A 16,771-nucleotide genomic window follows, 5' to 3' on the forward strand; every position below is an offset into this window, starting at 1 on the left:
GCGTTCATTTACAGTAATGCACTTAGCCTTAAAATAAAAGCGAGATCCAAACCCTAACCCTGCTGATATCTCCTTTTTGTGTGTGTCTAGACAGATACTGTAGCACATGCTTCTTGGGTTTTAATGAAAGAATTGGCTTGGCTGTGTTGATTTGTTCAAGGGTTAGATCAAGGCATAGCCTACATTATTTCAAATCGGCTCTGGAAGATGCCTGGAAGGTTGGATAGCTTGACAGGTTTTTTGATTGATAAGCCACTGTGTCATTAAGCTAGCCACTCTGGGGAGGACTCCCTCTCAGATCTATACCACACATGCTTGCAATCCTGGGTTTCAGCTCCCCGCTACCCAACATTGTAGTTTTAAATCCCACTTAGTCTCCTCCAAGTCAGCTGGGATTGATTAAGCTGTGTGTTTTTTTTATTTCCCAAATGATGCACATTTGCTTGTGTGTCGGCCTATGTGGGTTACCCTGAAAATGACGACTCTGGAAGATGTAACTCAATTAATCTTAGAAGTAATAAGAAATATATATTTATATATTTATATATATTTTCTTTGTTTTTTTTTCCTTTAGTTACATACATCTTTGCGAGCAAAAGAAACCTTCATTTTTCTTTGTCTTTTATATTTACCCAGTGACTAAGTAAACCCCGAAAAATCGACCGAAAGAGTGTAATCATCACACTGATTATTCATGTTTTTAATCCAAAAATATCCCACCAACACTCATCTGAGAAACAACATTCTCCAGATATGTGGAGGCCAGTGAAGGTCAGATTCTCAGTGCATATTGGGGAGGGTGGATTATGATGGACGGAGGACGCGATAGCCATCTTTAGCTAGTCATAAACATGAACAATGAACGATCTCACAGGAAGAGCTCTGCTATGAAGGCATGCTTTCAGTTTGGTCCACAAGTCAATAAAACGTGTAAAATCTGCACATGGCCTGGTAACGTTTGAGGCGGTACAAGCAGCTTAGTAACTCAGTTACTACTCAAGTGCGAATCATGAACAAATATATTAAACTAAATGAAATATATAAACCCATTGTTAGCGATTAACCATGAACAAAGATGGGATCAGTATGTAACTAACACTTCGTTTCTGGTTAATGCATTAAGTAAGAGTGTGATACTACATTATTTGTGCCTCGTCAACTACAGCATTACTACACGGCATTTTGTTTTTACTGGACGGTACAACACTTGGTGGCTACTCTATAAGGTTTCCCTACGTAGTACCGGGCACGATGCCCTTTCTTCTGTCAAGGGTTGTTGAGCTGCGTGTTCAGAGAAGCCAATTTCCACCCCATTGTTGTAGCGAACTTTTATTTCTGAGCTTGTGGTCTGTTTAATGATTCTCCCCTCTAACCTCTATCTTTCACAGAGTGTTTCCTGCAACGCAAATCGCCACTGAATAGATGCTTTATTTTTCTTTGTTTGTTTGTTGAACCATTCTCTGTGAACTGTAAACTTCTTTCTCCGATGCTGGAATCGCCGTGCCTGACATCAGCAATGACAACACAAAACCACTTACACCAGGTGCCTTAGCCTCTCTGATGCTTAGCTGAACGGTCGCTGTATCTTTAGGTCCTGTTTACTTGCTGCATATTTTCAGTCGGAGGGTATATTTCGTTCGGTCATTGACCGTCAGCTTGAAAATAGCCTTTTCATTTTTGTATGTATTCAGTAATGGAGATCGGATTCGACATGGTTTGCATTTCATTAGAGCCCCTCTGTCGGTTCTACACAAATGTTTCGGAATCACACGTTAATCAGTGTGTCTAATAAAATACTATCAAAGTTCGAACCTGATTGCCATTGTTTTGATTGGTGGTATTTACTTCCTTTGACTGATGGTGTTATCATCCGAGCTGGTCGAGCGCAGTGATTGAAGTTTTTTTTTTTTCCAGATGTGAATGTTCATCGGAAAACACAAGGATTTCTGGGTAACCTGTCAACTTCCTGTCTCTCACCCCCAGGCGGTTGCACTGCACCAGGAACTACATCCACATGCACCTCTTTGTGTCTTTCATGCTCCGCGCGATCAGCATCTTCGTCAAGGACGTGGTGCTGTACTCTGGTTCCACCACGGAGAACATGGAGCGGGTCAGTGTAGAGGAACTGAAGTCCATCACCGAGGCCCCCTTTTCTGATAAATCCCAGTTTGTAAGTGCTGTTTGGACCTCTGGGTTCCTCTCACTCCAGCGCTCCCACTCAGACACCCAGCTCCATTCCTCAGGACCCCAGCAAACTGGGCAAGGACCATTCAGAAAGTCACGCACCATTCATTTCCACCTCTCAGGGAATTAAGCTCAGCTCTTCATTCACTTCACTCAAACTCAGTAACTGATGTTTTGAGACATGGCTATGAAAGGTATCTTGTAAGCCAGCTTAGCAACAGTCAAGTGTCACGCGAATCCTTCTTCCGTTTACCGCATTCCGGTGAGAGCTGTTGGCCAGGCACAGAGGAATCACATTTTCTATGGTCTTTCACCTTTTCATTTGCATGTCAACTGGAAAATCTAAGAATCATTACATAAAGTAGGCTGTATAAAACAGAACCATCTAGGAAAGTATGCTCGATTTTTATAAGAAACAGTCGATATAAATGAATTTAAACTTGAAGAATTGCGTTCAAGTTAATTCTGTTGCAGCATAAAAAAATATTTGTTTATTTGAAAACATTTATTTTGAATGCATGAAATGTACCATTGATACCTTTAGCTGAACTTGTTCTTTGTGAAATGTGTCCACTTGCTGCAGGTCGGCTGTAAGATCGCTGTCACCCTGTTCCTCTACTTCCTGGCCACCAATTACTACTGGATCCTTGTGGAGGGGCTGTACCTGCACAGCCTCATCTTCATGACCTTCTTCTCGGACAGGAAGTATCTCTGGGGTTTCACCCTCATCGGCTGGGGTGAGTGGATAACTGAGCGTCGGGCACAATTCAACGTCGTTCGCAAATTTGCAGCAAACCGTGCGTGAAAAAAATTTTTTTTTCCGGTCCTTTGATGTATTAGTTACTAGCCACAAGTAAATCACAAGTATGTGATTTAACTTAGTATTCTGTAAGAATAAAGAAAAAATCCAGTTTCAGCTTCTTACACTATCTTGAGAACTTTTGGCAAGAAAGTGCAAAGTTTGTGGAACTCTGAAACCACACCTCAGTGGTGAATCTGCTGTGGGACGTACAGTACCTATAGCACATTTGATACTTTTAAACTGGACATCTGCGTTTATTTCTATTGCCCTTACTACTCGTACGCATTGGTTTGTCTTACTGCAGAACATGTTCCTGCACTTATTTTAAGGGGTACATTTCAGGGTCACCATTACAACACTGGACCGTCCATACCTGACATTTATGGGATTAACCTGTCACATTACTACCACAAGGGGTCGACTTTGAGCAAAGTGCAATGTAACCAAAGACATTGTCCTTGCTAATTTACTAGTGATTGTAACCGTAATACAACAGAGCTATTATAACATTTATACATTTATTATGGGCAGTAATACAACGTCACACAGTTGTGTCACCAAACGAAATAACACAGTTCTTCCAGCTGTAATTATTAAATGCAGATATGAAAAATTAACATGACACAGTCCTAATTACTGTATAAACGTGATAATTTGTAGGCTATATTTTCTCTGTGCTGAAACATGCATAGTGGTTAGCACTGTTGCCTCACACCTCTGGGACCCGGGTTTGAGTCTCCGCCTGGGTTACATGTGTGTGGAGTTTGCATGTTCTCCCCATGTCGTCGTGGGGTTTCCTCCGGGTACTCCGGTTTCCCCCCACAGTCCAAAAACATCCATCCATCCATCCATTTTACAAACCGCTTATCCTACTGGGTAGTCCAAAAACATGCTGAGGCTAATTGGAGTTGCTAAATTGCCCATAGGTGCGCATGTGTGAGTGAATGGTGTGTGAGTGTGCCCTGCGATGGGCTGGACCCCCATCCTGGGTTGTTCCCTGCCTCGTGCCCATTGCTTCCGGGATTGGCTCCGGACCCCCCGCGACCCAGTAGGATAAGTGGTTTGGAAAATGGATGGATGGATGATGAAACATGCATATGGGCAAAAGGTATAATAATCATGATCTTTTTTTTTTTTTAAGGAATAGCTATGATCCTTAGTTTAGTTCTCTAGGTCGTCAGAAAGGGCTTCTGCTGTTTTTCACAGGGCAGGCGACTAGATACAGATGATTTTATTTTTCTATATGACAATTGCAGAAACCTACTCACTGCAATTATTGCGTCTGCATTTAAGAACTGCATTTATTGCGTGAGAATGTGGGAGGAGGGGCCACGCGACAGGCCTCACTGCCCCTGCATTGTACACACTGTGTGTATCACTGCTCTATGCACAGCGCATACAATGTGGATGCTGTGTCGTCCTACTACACACTCTGCCCTGTACAGCGTGCAAACTCAGTGTCGTCGCTTAAGGCTGCGTTTTCAACATTATATTTACGGCTTCAGTCATATTTAAAAACATTCAGATTTTCATTTTCAGTTTCCTGAAACACCCCCGTTTACAAATTTATATCCTGACACATTTAACATTCTTCTTTTTTTATTAATTTTTGGTTTTACTGTAACCCGGCTTAAGCACTTGGCTCGAGGTGCTCCTTTTGTCTTAATAAACGCCTTCAACCACCACGCCCCCTGTTGTCCATATGTGCACAGTTGGTTTGTATCTGTAGCTGTTACAGGGAGGTATCCTGCTGATCTTGAATCTGACTGTCCGTGTTACCTTGCAGGGGTCCCTGCCATGTTCGTGATGGTGTGGGCGATCGTAAGGACACTGCTGGCAGACACAGAGTAAGTGACCGGCAAGTCACCCCATCACACCCGCCTACGGTCAGTCGCCAATGGATGTAGCAATCAGTGTGTTTTAACGCAATAATGCCTGGATTTTGGGATCTCCACTGTCAACATCCCGGTCAGTCCATTAGGTGACGTCAGCAGGCATCAGCAGAAGTAATCTTAGATGTCAGCTGCAGTAATTAACTGTAATACAAACCAGAAAAAACTCACAAAAATGGCGGAATATTTTCACACAGTATTATGTAACTATGAAATAGTTCCATGTATAGAAAATATCTCTCTGAGAAAAAAATTATAGTTAATGTCAGAATAAACACAGATGTACAGAAGAGTAAAGAAATTGTTTAAATACAGAAATAAGTTTATCTTATGCATATTGGGATGACCTTCAGATAAATTAATGAAATTCCTCATGACACATAAAGCGGCTCATTAGTACTGGAATGTCCTGCTTTATTATGATTCAACTGGAATTATTCTGAGGTTACGAAATGGGCAAGACGTACAGAAAACGAGCACAGGGATCCCTTTGAACCGCGTAACATGAGCAGCTCTGCACTGGCCCACCTCTGAGGCTGCAGGGATTACAGTGCTGATAAATGTATGATTTATCCAACCGCAGATGCTGGGATCTGAGCGCAGGCAACCTGAAGTGGATTTTTCAAGTGCCGATCCTGGCGGCCATCGTGGTGAGCAGAGCCTCCTCCGCCGCCGCGCCTCCGCCGCCGCTGTTTCCGCCGACAGGCGCGGAAATGAAAACATCCACTTTTATTTATTTTTCTGTACAGTCAGCTCTGCCATTCTCAGAGACTGAGCTTACAAAGCTATGCATTTACACCATAGTTTCTACTGCTTTACTACTTTCTTAAGAGAAACATTAAAAAGAGGTTACTGTTGACATGAATATCCATTAATAAAGTGAATTAGTAATTATACTAGTAAATATATGTATGATATGTAACTACATATTGTACAGGACTGTGCAGAAGTTTTGGGCTATTTATCTGGGTAGTAAGTGTATATTAGCTCAGAAATAAAGCTCATTTTAGCATTAAAACATGCCCCCATTAGGAGTAAGACTAGTAAAAATGTCTTCTGTTCTCCAGAAGGTTACTGATATCTTGCTGGATGACTCCTCAGGGCTACCTCAGTCATTCCGTGTATTTGTTACGTTTCACCATCAGCTCTCTTAATCAGTTAAATTAGCAAAAAAAAAAAAAAAACAATTCATTGAGGTATCGATTCGTCGAATGAGGCGTTAGTGGTGCAGTCGGAAAACATGGGCGTGTTTGATGCAATTCCTGGGGTGAATTTAGAACGGATTTTGAAACGGCTAAGGTGGCACACTTGAAGATGAAGATCATTCAGACGTCATTCTCTTAGACTGTCTAAGACTTATCATGATTATTGTAGTATTGTATATACATGCAAATACACACACGAAGACAATACAATTTCCGTAATATTACATGTGCTTCATAGAATAGGATGATTATGATTTCTGTCCATGCAATATCAGGCTTTACAAACTTAACTACACTACTACATATATTAAACACTTTATAGATAATGAAAATGATCGCTCACCCCAGATACGGAGTGACATTTTGTTCATCTTCACCCCCAGGTAAATTTCTTGCTGTTCTTAAATATAATCCGAGTCCTCGCAACAAAACTGCGTGAGACGAATGCGGGCCGCTGCGACACCAGGCAGCAGTACAGGTGAGACGATTTGCATTTCGTGATTACCGTGCCGCGAACCAGGATATTATTCGGCGCCCGATTCTCGGACGGCCTCTGGGGTTAGACAGTCAGCTATGCGACTGAAATGTAGATGTCCGTTCATTAAGAGACATTCATAATGGCTGTGGGAGTCATTACCTGGAACATTTGAATTAAAAAGAAATTTGAAGTTGAACATTCTTACTTGAACTGAACTCTCAACCTAAACGCCAAACATTCCTGTCACGAACAGAACGGAATAGCTTGTTGCGCGCTACTGGGTGTCTCCAGAATAAATTCGAGTCAGTTCAATTCAAATAAAAAAAAACTTTATTTGTCGCCGAGGGGCAATTTAAAAGGCATAGAGGAGCAGCACACGCAAATAACAGTTGTAACATTTGACACGACAGACACAATGAACTATGAAATGGCCTCTTTCCAGGCCTAAATTCCATAGTGATCCTTGTTTTACCTGAAACAGGTTGCTTTAGCTCCGCCTTAGGTCTGGGGCTCATTGGAGGTGACTATTTGCACAGCCACCAACAAAGGAGGTTATGCCTCTTCCTTCTGGCCCACAGGAAGCTGCTGAAATCCACGCTGGTGCTCATGCCTCTTTTTGGGGTGCACTACATCGTCTTCATGGCCATGCCCTACACGGAGGTGTCTGGGGTGCCCTGGCAGATCCAGATGCATTACGAGATGCTTTTCAACTCATTCCAGGTGATTCAAAGAGCTTGGTTAATTACCGGGGACCTTCGCGGTTTATATGAAGAATAGGGTCTTGCTAACCTTTTTCTGGAGTGAGCATGCCTGTATGGATAACTAATGCATGTAAAACTAATTGTAATATTGCAAACTGATGTGTTTTGAGTGTAGATTTAGGTAACGTGTGCATGGTGAAAGGTCAAGAAAATGATTAATCCCGTGCATCATATTTTGCATTTACTGTAGTTTGGGTAGGGACGGCATGGTGGTGCAGTGGTTAGCACTGTTGCCTCACACCTCTGGAACCCGGGTTCGAGTCTCCGCCTGGGTCACATGTGTGTGGAGTTTGCATGTTCTCCCCATGTCGTCGTGGGGTTTCCTCCGGGTACTCCGGTTTCCCCCCACAGTCCAAAGACATGCTGAGGCTATTTGGAGTTACTAAATTGCCCGTAGGAATGCATGTGTGAGTGAATGGTGTGTGAGGATGGGCTGGCCCCCCATCCTGGGTTGTTCCCTGCCTCGAACCCATTGCTTCCGGGATAGGCTCCGGACCCCCCGCGACCCAGTAGGATAAGCGGTTTAGGAAATGGATGGATGGATGTAGTTTGGGTAATACCGTAAATTATTAGTAGTTATATCATAAATACGATGGCACAGTTAAAGTCTCGTTCATTTTTGGATTCACGGATATCTGTCTCTTTTAAAGGGGTTCTTTGTGGCGATCATATACTGCTTCTGCAATGGAGAGGTGAGTGCATCGGAGAAAATAGCTTAAAGGAGCCTTGTTAGCTTCAGGATAAGTTTACAGATGGCTCCAGGACAAAGTACATGTTTTATATCTAAATAATGGATGGAAATCCGTGGAAGACGATATTTTTTTCCCTCTTTCTTTCCAGGACAACTGAGTTTGCGAAAGCCAAGTATGCGCTCTAAAAGCAGAAGGGGCCGTGACCAGTAGCAGAACATTAGCCATCTTGCTAAATATCACTGTTAACGTTCAATCAGTTTTTCTGTTTATCTAGTTACAAGCTCAGGGTATGGCACCATGACCTAGTAACAATCGGGAATAATATTAGGCGCTTCCTGGATGGAAGACGCGCTTTAATCGCCTTTTAATCTGACCGTGAACATGCATAGCTCTGAAAAGAGAACCAAAATTCTTCATGTTCCATGATTGTCTGTATTCTGATATACTTTTAGGTGCAGGCAGAAATCAAGAAGTCGTGGAGCAGGAGAACGCTGGCTTTGGACTTTAAGCGGAAAGCAAGGAGTGGAAGCAGCACGTACAGCTACGGTCCTATGGTGTCCCACACCAGCGTGACCAACGTGACTGCTAGGGGCCCCTTGGCCCTGCACCTCACCACCCGGCTGGGCCCCGTCTCCATCAACGGTCACCGGAACCTCCCGGGCTACGTCAAGAATGGCTCTGTCTCGGAGAACTCTATCCCCTCTTCCGGGCAGGAGGTGCACATTCCAGAGGAGGTGCACCCAAACGGCACAGGGCTGCGTGAGGAGGACAAGCCCACTCCGCTGGTGGAGGAGGAGAGGGAGACGGTCATGTGACTCCATGCCTGTGATCAGCAGTGAGCGCCAGTTATGAAGAGAGCTAAATCGTTAGCCGTCTTCCCTCAGGATTTTTCTTATCGATTGGCCGTGGCCTTTTGTCGAGCTAACTGTACTAGAATATTGCCTCTGGAAGAGCTGGGCTTTGCTCAGAATGGACCGTCTTTGTTTTGGCCAGCAAGCAGTGTTCAGTGGACCATCAGATCAGTCTTATTCACCTCTGGGTTGGTCTCTCCCAGAGCTTCATTCACCAGCAATACTGGGCGGTCCTTGCGGTTGCAAACACTGGCTCTGAAGTCATGTAAGGTCAACTAGAACTTGATCACAGTCACTACCGCGCACTTGTTGACCTACCCTTGGTGATTTCGTAAGCTTTACAGCATTAACCAGTGTTTTCACTGACTGTTCATATCATTGGCTTTCATTAGATCCTTCACTACGCAGTTGTGGTTGTTTCTCCTGTCGCCTGATGACTCTGTGATGGGACAGAAACGACCAGATCTTTCACGCTTACATTCAGGTTCGCTCATCTCAGGCCTAAAGCGAAAAGCATTATGACATACTGTAAGATGCAATGCCTCGTTGCACGTTTTCCTTGAGAAGGGTCATGGTCAGGTTAGTTCGGGGCAGATCAACAAACAGATCGTTTCCTAAAGCAACTGGATATCACCATGGGAACCAAAAGTAAACCAAAGGAATTCTGGGAAAGTTCAACAGATGGCTATTTATTAGCATCGGACAGATGTTTGAGTTACTCCGTGGCTTATCATGTGATGGAACAGTGGACCTCAGAGGACGTTTTTTAATTAACCTTTCTCTAATTAATAATCCCTTGTCTCAGACAAACAGTAAGTTTGGACCCTCAATACTGATTTCTGCACCAGCCCATCTACTGGCTCATTCGTTGCCACCAGACTTATGACCAAGAACTCGTTAAAAGGGAATGAAGCTATATCTATAACTAATGTTTAGTTAACTTTTAGTTAATGTTTAGTTAGCGTTGTCCTACTGTATGAGTACACTTCCAGTACTGTTCCATTGGCTCCAGGCTGATGTAATAATCTGTGATAGACCTTTCCAAATAGAAGCTAAGTCTACACTTCTGCTTTGCGATCGGTCCAGCATTGTTACAACATGCAAAAAAACATCACCTCTGTCATCTATAACCCAATTTGCATTGGTGGTGCTGAAATATGAAATTGGAAGTTATTGTATGCTCACTGAGACTCATCTACAAATTATATATTTGGATTTTGAACGGCTTTAGGACCCTTGATAATTCACATTCCACTCACTCGAAACGGCTAAAATAACATTGAATGTACAATGCTTAGAACATTTGGTCAGTATTGGGCTTGTGACACACTGGTGTTACATGTGTATTGGCTCTCAAGGAAGTTCTTCAGGGCAACAGAAGGCAAACTGAGGTATTTTATTATAATTGTTATTATTTTTAATCAAGCAGCCAAGTACCCCAGTAAAACTGTAATGGTTAAAACTGGAGTTTCTGTGTTAAACAGTGTTAGTTGTCAGTCATTGAGCAATGTAATCAAAATCAAACAAAAAAAATCTGTTAAGAGGGGTGAATTGTTCAAAGATTTTATTTTTTTTTACTGTGACACTATAGTGACAACAAAAATATATCATATTTGAGAAAATGATACAAAAGTTTCCTAAGGTCCAGTGATATGCTGCTCTTGTATATGTGTTAATTACTTACCTTTGAATCGCAGTCACTATGTTTACAGACATGTCCACCTATTTGTCAGCTAATCAGATGTCAACTTGTGGAGGGAAGTGTTTTAAAACAATGTACAATTAAACAGGCTGGGGGGAAATAAGTATGTTTTTGCATTTGTTTAAATATTATTTTTTACATTAAGAAAAAATATATTTTGCAGTGGGCTAGAGAAAAAGTGAGTGCTTTCTTTTTGCACAAGTTATTTATTTTAACGTCTTTCCTGACAGCATTGTATTCTAATGTAAATAAAGAGAAACAGTATTAACACTGAAAGGATGTTTTTTGCACTTGGCAAAAGGAGGGGTTTTAATTCTGGATATGTTCATGTAAAACGGTGATCAGCAAATCATGAAGTACAATATTTGCTCCCCTAGTTCACTGACATAAAAAGTCATCCCAATTATCAGATTTTGGGTTTAATTATTAATTAGTAATGGCAATTTAGCTTGTTTCACGGCCTACGGGACGAAGTCTGATTAACTGAACAGGAGCAGGCAAACAAAGGAGAACAGGAGGGGTCAAAGCAAGTAGGCAAGTACAGGCAAGTACAGGGAAGGACATGGAGAGACAGGCGGCGCCTCATCAGTTACCACACTGGGGATGATGAGATAGCAGGTGCTTAAATACAAAGACTAACGAGGGGCAACAAGCAACAGGTGCAGCTCATCAGAGTCACGTTAGGGAGGACACAGGAGGGTCAGGTGGGCGGAGACAGGAGGGCCAGGTGGGCGGAGACAGGAGGGCCAGGTGGGCGGAGAAAGGAGGGCCAGGTGGGCGGGACGGGCAGGACATTACAGCTTGTAGGAACGTTGACGATTATGCAGCCTAAATAGCTACAATTTAGCATGTATTCATCGCTATTATAAATACGAGCAGTTTAGTCACAGTTTTTTCTTCCCTGACTTTCTCCTGGAAATCAAATTAAGGACTAAAAACAGGTACAGTGAGGTCATTCTAACGTTGGTTAGGCCGGGTGAGCCTGCCATTTTATTGCTTAACGCTTGAAAGAAATGTTCGGAACATTGTTACCAACATGCCGTAAGCATACATTGTTAAAGGGGCTCACAGCCTTATTTTTGCGAAACCCCTAGCTACTGGTTTGCAGCCAAGGATAAGCTACATTCCGCCTGGCTGATGCCATTGTAATCTGTAAACTTTAGCTATAAACTTTAGTCATAAACTTTAGCTCAATAGGTACCTTCTTTTGTTATATATATATATTTTAAACTCGATTAAACAAGCATTGGCGGCTGCTTTGACCGGGTCAATTTTATTTTCACATCCGATTACTTATGACTATCGGAAGCAAAACACATTGAAATTCTACTTGCACATATTGTCATTTAACCTGTCTGACACCATCTCTGTCACATCTGGGTCACCAATGACAATACTGTGCTGAGTCACTGGGGTGGGGGGGGGAGTATTACAGGAACGTGTAACCTTCAGCTTTTCACGTATCTCAGTGTTTGACTGCCAATATCGGGATCAAATTAATTTCAGGATATAATCGAATCAGGTCCAGACAGAAAATTTTCCCATTCATCCCAGGTTAGCTGAATTAATAGAGAATTGTGTGAAGGCCTCTTGCTCACACTTTAGCTCTGGTGCTGTCTGAAGTGAAATAGCATGTACATAAAGTGTAAAATGTGCTCCAATTTCAGATGTTTGGAATGTGGCGTATTTTATTACGGCAATGCAGCACATTAAAGATCAGATTCAATCTCCGTTCCCTCTGGAAAATCCATTCTGCTGTAAAACAGATTTTCTGTGCTAGTTTACTGAAGATGTTCTGGATATAATCAGCCCATGGTGAACCAAATTAGCATTCAGGGTTTGGCGTTTTATACCTCTTTTTTGTAAAATAAATATTGTCTGTACCATGACAACCTCACAACGTCAGTTAGCGTAATGATTGATACAGACCCAGATATGTAAGGTGGTGAAAATACCTGCAATAATGCAGTCAGTATGAAATGGAGTAAGTATATAATTAAATTTCTCAAATGACTGCATGATTTAACATTGTTGTGTTTGTGTTTGTCTAAATTTTGAATGAAAATTATATACAGGAGCACTGTTGCCTGACCTCTGCGACCCGGGTTCGAGTCTCTGCCTGGGTCACATGTGTGCGGAGTTTGCATGTTCTCCCCATGTCGTCGTGGGGTTTCCTCCGGGTACTCCGGTTTCCCCAAACAGTCCGAAGACATGCTGAGGCTAATTAGAGTTGCTAAATTGCCCGTAGGTGTGCATGTGTGAGTGAATGGTGTGTGAGTGTGCCCTGCGATGGGCTGGCCCCCCATCCTGGGTTGTTCCCTGCCCCGTGCCCATTGCTTCCGGGATAGGCTCCGGACCCCCCGCGAACCCAGTAGGATAAGCGGTTTGGATAATGGATGGATGGATTATATACAGGTTAAATTTTTGTTATGGGTTATGTGATTGTTATTACCATACTGTAGCTACTTTGAGCAGATGTATCCAATAGTTAATGTTTTAAAACATATTTTTAGGATAAGATAGACATATGGCTTAATTCTGATTCACCGAATATTATAATTAAGATTACATTTATTTTACCCATTGTGGCCTACATGTCACTAAGCTGAATATAATATTGCAACATGCTCACATCTCGCCAGCATACAAACAGTCCCCTTTTCCAGGATACCGAATGAACTATTCTAATTTCTTGGTCATTGTTTTCTCCTGTGCCCTTTAACTGCAGAGTTTCTCATTCAGATCGTAGTCTGAAAATTACTTCCGTTATCGTTATCATTTGGATTCTTATAATTTGAAGCTCTTCCCGTGTTACGAAAGACTTTGCCGTGGATAAAGGGCAGAGTTAGTGGGCTTAAACACTGCCAGGAAGATGCAAGGTTTGTTGTTAGGACAGCAGCTATGAGATATCACCCAATCCCTAGACGGATTCGGACTGGATACTCCCCGGTTTGATGTAGATGTTAGATCTGCCACGATTCATGTCCTACAAATCCTATCATCTTCTAAGATGTTTTCAAAAAAGCATGGAAATATTGACAGTCATTCAGCGGCTGTCACTGCCCAATTGGATTCAGTCGATCGGTCAGTGGGTAGTTTCTTATGATTTAATGGTTCTGAAGATATGCAGTAATTGCAAGGGGTTAGGAATGCTCTTCCCAGTGTTTCACTCTACCTGTGTGATCTATAAGCCCTGGGAAATCTGGGAAGTATCAACTATCAAGACGTTTCACTTTCCCTCAGAAATGAATCTATACTATGTCTGTACCTCACTCCAAAGACATGGAAAGGTACATTCAGCATTGGGCAAAGGATTAATCCAACCGTTTACCTCTCCTATTCCTGCCAGTTTCTTATTTGTGGAGTTGAAGGCTGGTGATGTTCGCCCATGTATCAAATGGAGCAAATCACAGTTAACTGCTATCATTCATAGTCCTGGTTCCAGCAGCCCTAAAAACAACTAAGGAGAGCAAAACATTTCAGCATGTTAAATATACGAAGTATGGATAATCTGATGCAGATTTATGAAGGGGGTAAATGGACGACCAATTTTCGCACAAACAGTGCCTATTGTGAATATCTGGTGATGCCTTACGGGCTTATAAATCCACTTTTGGTATTTCAGGCTTTCATCAGATGGGTTCTGCATAAGTACCAAGGGAGAGTACTTTTTGTCTACATTCATGATATATTAGTCTATTTTGGCCTTTTCAAATGATTATGAAAGCCAAGTCCCATTTCTGTCTAATACTCCTGAAGCAAGCCAAAAATCCATCCATCCATCCATCCATCCATCCATCCATCCATCCATTCATTATGTGCTGCTTATTCAGGGTCGGATTGTGGGGGCAGCAGTCTAAGCAAGGATATCCAGACCTCCCTCTCCCCAGCCACCTCCTCCAGCTTCTCCGAGGAGATATCAAGGCGTTCCCAGGCCAGCTGAGATAAATAATCTCTCCAGCATGTCCTGGGTCTGCCTCGGGCCCTCCTCCCGGTTGGACATGCCTGAAACACCTCCCCAGGGAGGCATCCAAGAGGCATTCTAGATTGATTCCCGAACCACCTCAACTGGCTCTTTTCCATACAGAGTAGCAGCAGCTGTATTTTGAGCCCCTCCCAAATGTCCGAGCTGAGCCCAGACACCCCGTGAAGGAAACTCATTTCGGCCGCTTGTATTCTCAATCTCATTCTTTCGATCCCTACCCAATGGCTCACGACAGTAGGTGAGGGTAGGAACATAAATTGACTGGTAAATCGATAGCTTTGCCTTCCAGCTCGACTCTGTCATTACCACGACTGACTGATACAGCATCCGCATTACTGCCGACGCCGTCACTAATCTTCCTGTTGATCTCACGCTCCCTTCTTCCCTCACTCATGAATAAGACCCGAGATACTTAAACTCCTCTGCTTGAAGCAGTAACTCCTCCCCCACCCGGAGAAGGCAATCCAGCCTTGAAGGTGCTGATCCTCAAGCTTTCTCTTTCACATTCAGCTGCAAACCATCCCATTGCATGTTGCAGGCCCCAACGACGCCAACAGGACCACATCATCTTCAAGTCCCCAAACAGACCCCTCCACTTCTTGCTGTGCCTTGAAATTCTGTCCATAAAGGTTCTAAACAGAATTGGTGACAAAGCGTTGCCCTGACAGAGTCCAATCCCCGCTGAGAATGAGACTTACTTACTGCTGGCAATGCAAACCAGGCTTTTGCTCCATTTATACAGGGACAGGCACATGATGGCCCACAACAATGGAACCCATACCCCATACTCTTGGAGCACCCCCCCATAGGACCCCTCAAGGGACATAATTGTATTCCTTTTCCAGGTCCAGAAAATACATGTAGACTGGTTGGGCAAACTCCCATTACCCTTCCAGTATCCTTGTGAGGGTGAAGAGCTGGTCCAGTGCTTTGTGTCCTGGACAGAATCCGCTTTGTTCCGCTTGTATCTGAGTTTCGACCGACAGACTCCATTCTAGTACCCTGACGTAGATCTTCCTGGGGGTCTAAGGAGTGTGATGCCCCTGATGTTGGTACACATCCTCTGGTCCCCTTACTTAAAGGTTAAGACCACCACGCCAGTCTGCCAATCCAAAGGCACTGTCCCCAGCTTCCACGTAGTGTTGGATAGACGTTTCAGCCAAGACAGCCCAACAGCATCAAGAGTATCCAGGAACTCAGGACAAATCTCATCCACCCCCAGAGCCTTAGCACTTCTGCTATAGACATGGATAAGTGATCCTCTCCCTCTGAGTCTGCCAGCTTACTTCCTCCAAAGAAGGCAAATTTGCCAGTGTCTTTTTGAGATCAACAGAAAGTCATCTTACATGGTCTCACTAAACTCCTCCCGCACCAGAGTTATTGCTTTAGCGACTGCCAAAGCTGTGTCACAAGTTCCTCAAGCTAACCAAGCTCTGAAGGCCTCCGTCTTCAACCTGTCGCCTCCTTTACCACTGGTGTCCACCTCTGGATTCGGGGATTGCCACCATGACAGGCAGCAACAACCATACAGTCATAGCTCTGTACAGCCACGTCAGCAATGGAATCTTGGAGCATAACCCATTCAGGCTCAATGTCCCCTGACTTCCTCAGGATTCAAGAGAAGTTCTGCCAGAGGTGTGAGAAGATCTCCTGGCAGGGACCTCCACCAGATGCTTCCAGCATACCCTCCCTATGCGTTTGGGTCTACCTAGTCATTCCAGCATCTTCCCCATCATTGGATCAAAGTCACTACCAGGTGATCAGTTGACAGGTCGGCTCTTCTCTTCACCTGAGTGTCCAAAACACTTCACGATGATAACATCACAAAACTATTCCTCAAACTGCAGCTTAGGGTGCTCTGGTGCCAGGTGCACGTCTGAACACCCTTATGCTGAACATAAGGTAACAATAACAGAGCACCATTTAGGCCAGGCTGTTCCTCCCAATAACCCCCTTCCAGGTTTCACTGTTACCCACGTGAGCGTTAAAGTCCCCCAGTAGAACAATGGAGTTCCCAGTGGGGGTACCCTGCTGTACCCCCTCCAAGGTCTTTAAGAAGGCCGGATCCTCTGAGCTGGTGTTCAGTGTGTACAGTATGCCCCCCAACTCAAAGTAGAAGGGAAGCGACCCAGTCTTTTACCGGGGTAAACTCCAATGTACAAGTAGACCCACACCTGTCCGGCGCCTTTAACCAGGGGCAACTCCAGAGTGGAATAGGA

At 43.6% G+C, this 16,771-nt stretch overlaps 1 protein-coding gene across 4 annotated transcripts in view; it reads left to right on the forward strand.

Moving 5' to 3' along the window:
- pth1r (parathyroid hormone 1 receptor) overlaps positions 1–10,843 on the forward strand; it is a 79,762-nt gene extending 68,919 nt beyond the window's left edge. For 3 of the 4 annotated variants that reach the window (XM_049011974.1, XM_049011973.1, XM_049011976.1), the window contains 8 exons: positions 1,984–2,170; positions 2,768–2,921; positions 4,773–4,833; positions 5,462–5,528; positions 6,467–6,561; positions 7,140–7,281; positions 7,973–8,014; positions 8,467–10,843. In XM_049011974.1, coding sequence (XP_048867931.1) covers positions 1,984–2,170; positions 2,768–2,921; positions 4,773–4,833; positions 5,462–5,528; positions 6,467–6,561; positions 7,140–7,281; positions 7,973–8,014; positions 8,467–8,829 — 1,111 coding nt within the window. In that variant the 3' untranslated portion in view covers positions 8,830–10,843. The remainder of the gene's footprint in view (positions 1–1,983; positions 2,171–2,767; positions 2,922–4,772; positions 4,834–5,461; positions 5,529–6,466; positions 6,562–7,139; positions 7,282–7,972; positions 8,015–8,466) is intronic. The other variant, XM_049011975.1, reaches the window with a different exon arrangement.
- The last annotated feature ends 5,928 nt before the right edge of the window (positions 10,844–16,771 follow it).

This window comes from Brienomyrus brachyistius, chromosome 4 (assembly GCF_023856365.1).
Source record: "Brienomyrus brachyistius isolate T26 chromosome 4, BBRACH_0.4, whole genome shotgun sequence".
Lineage (NCBI taxonomy): Eukaryota > Metazoa > Chordata > Actinopteri > Osteoglossiformes > Mormyridae > Brienomyrus > Brienomyrus brachyistius.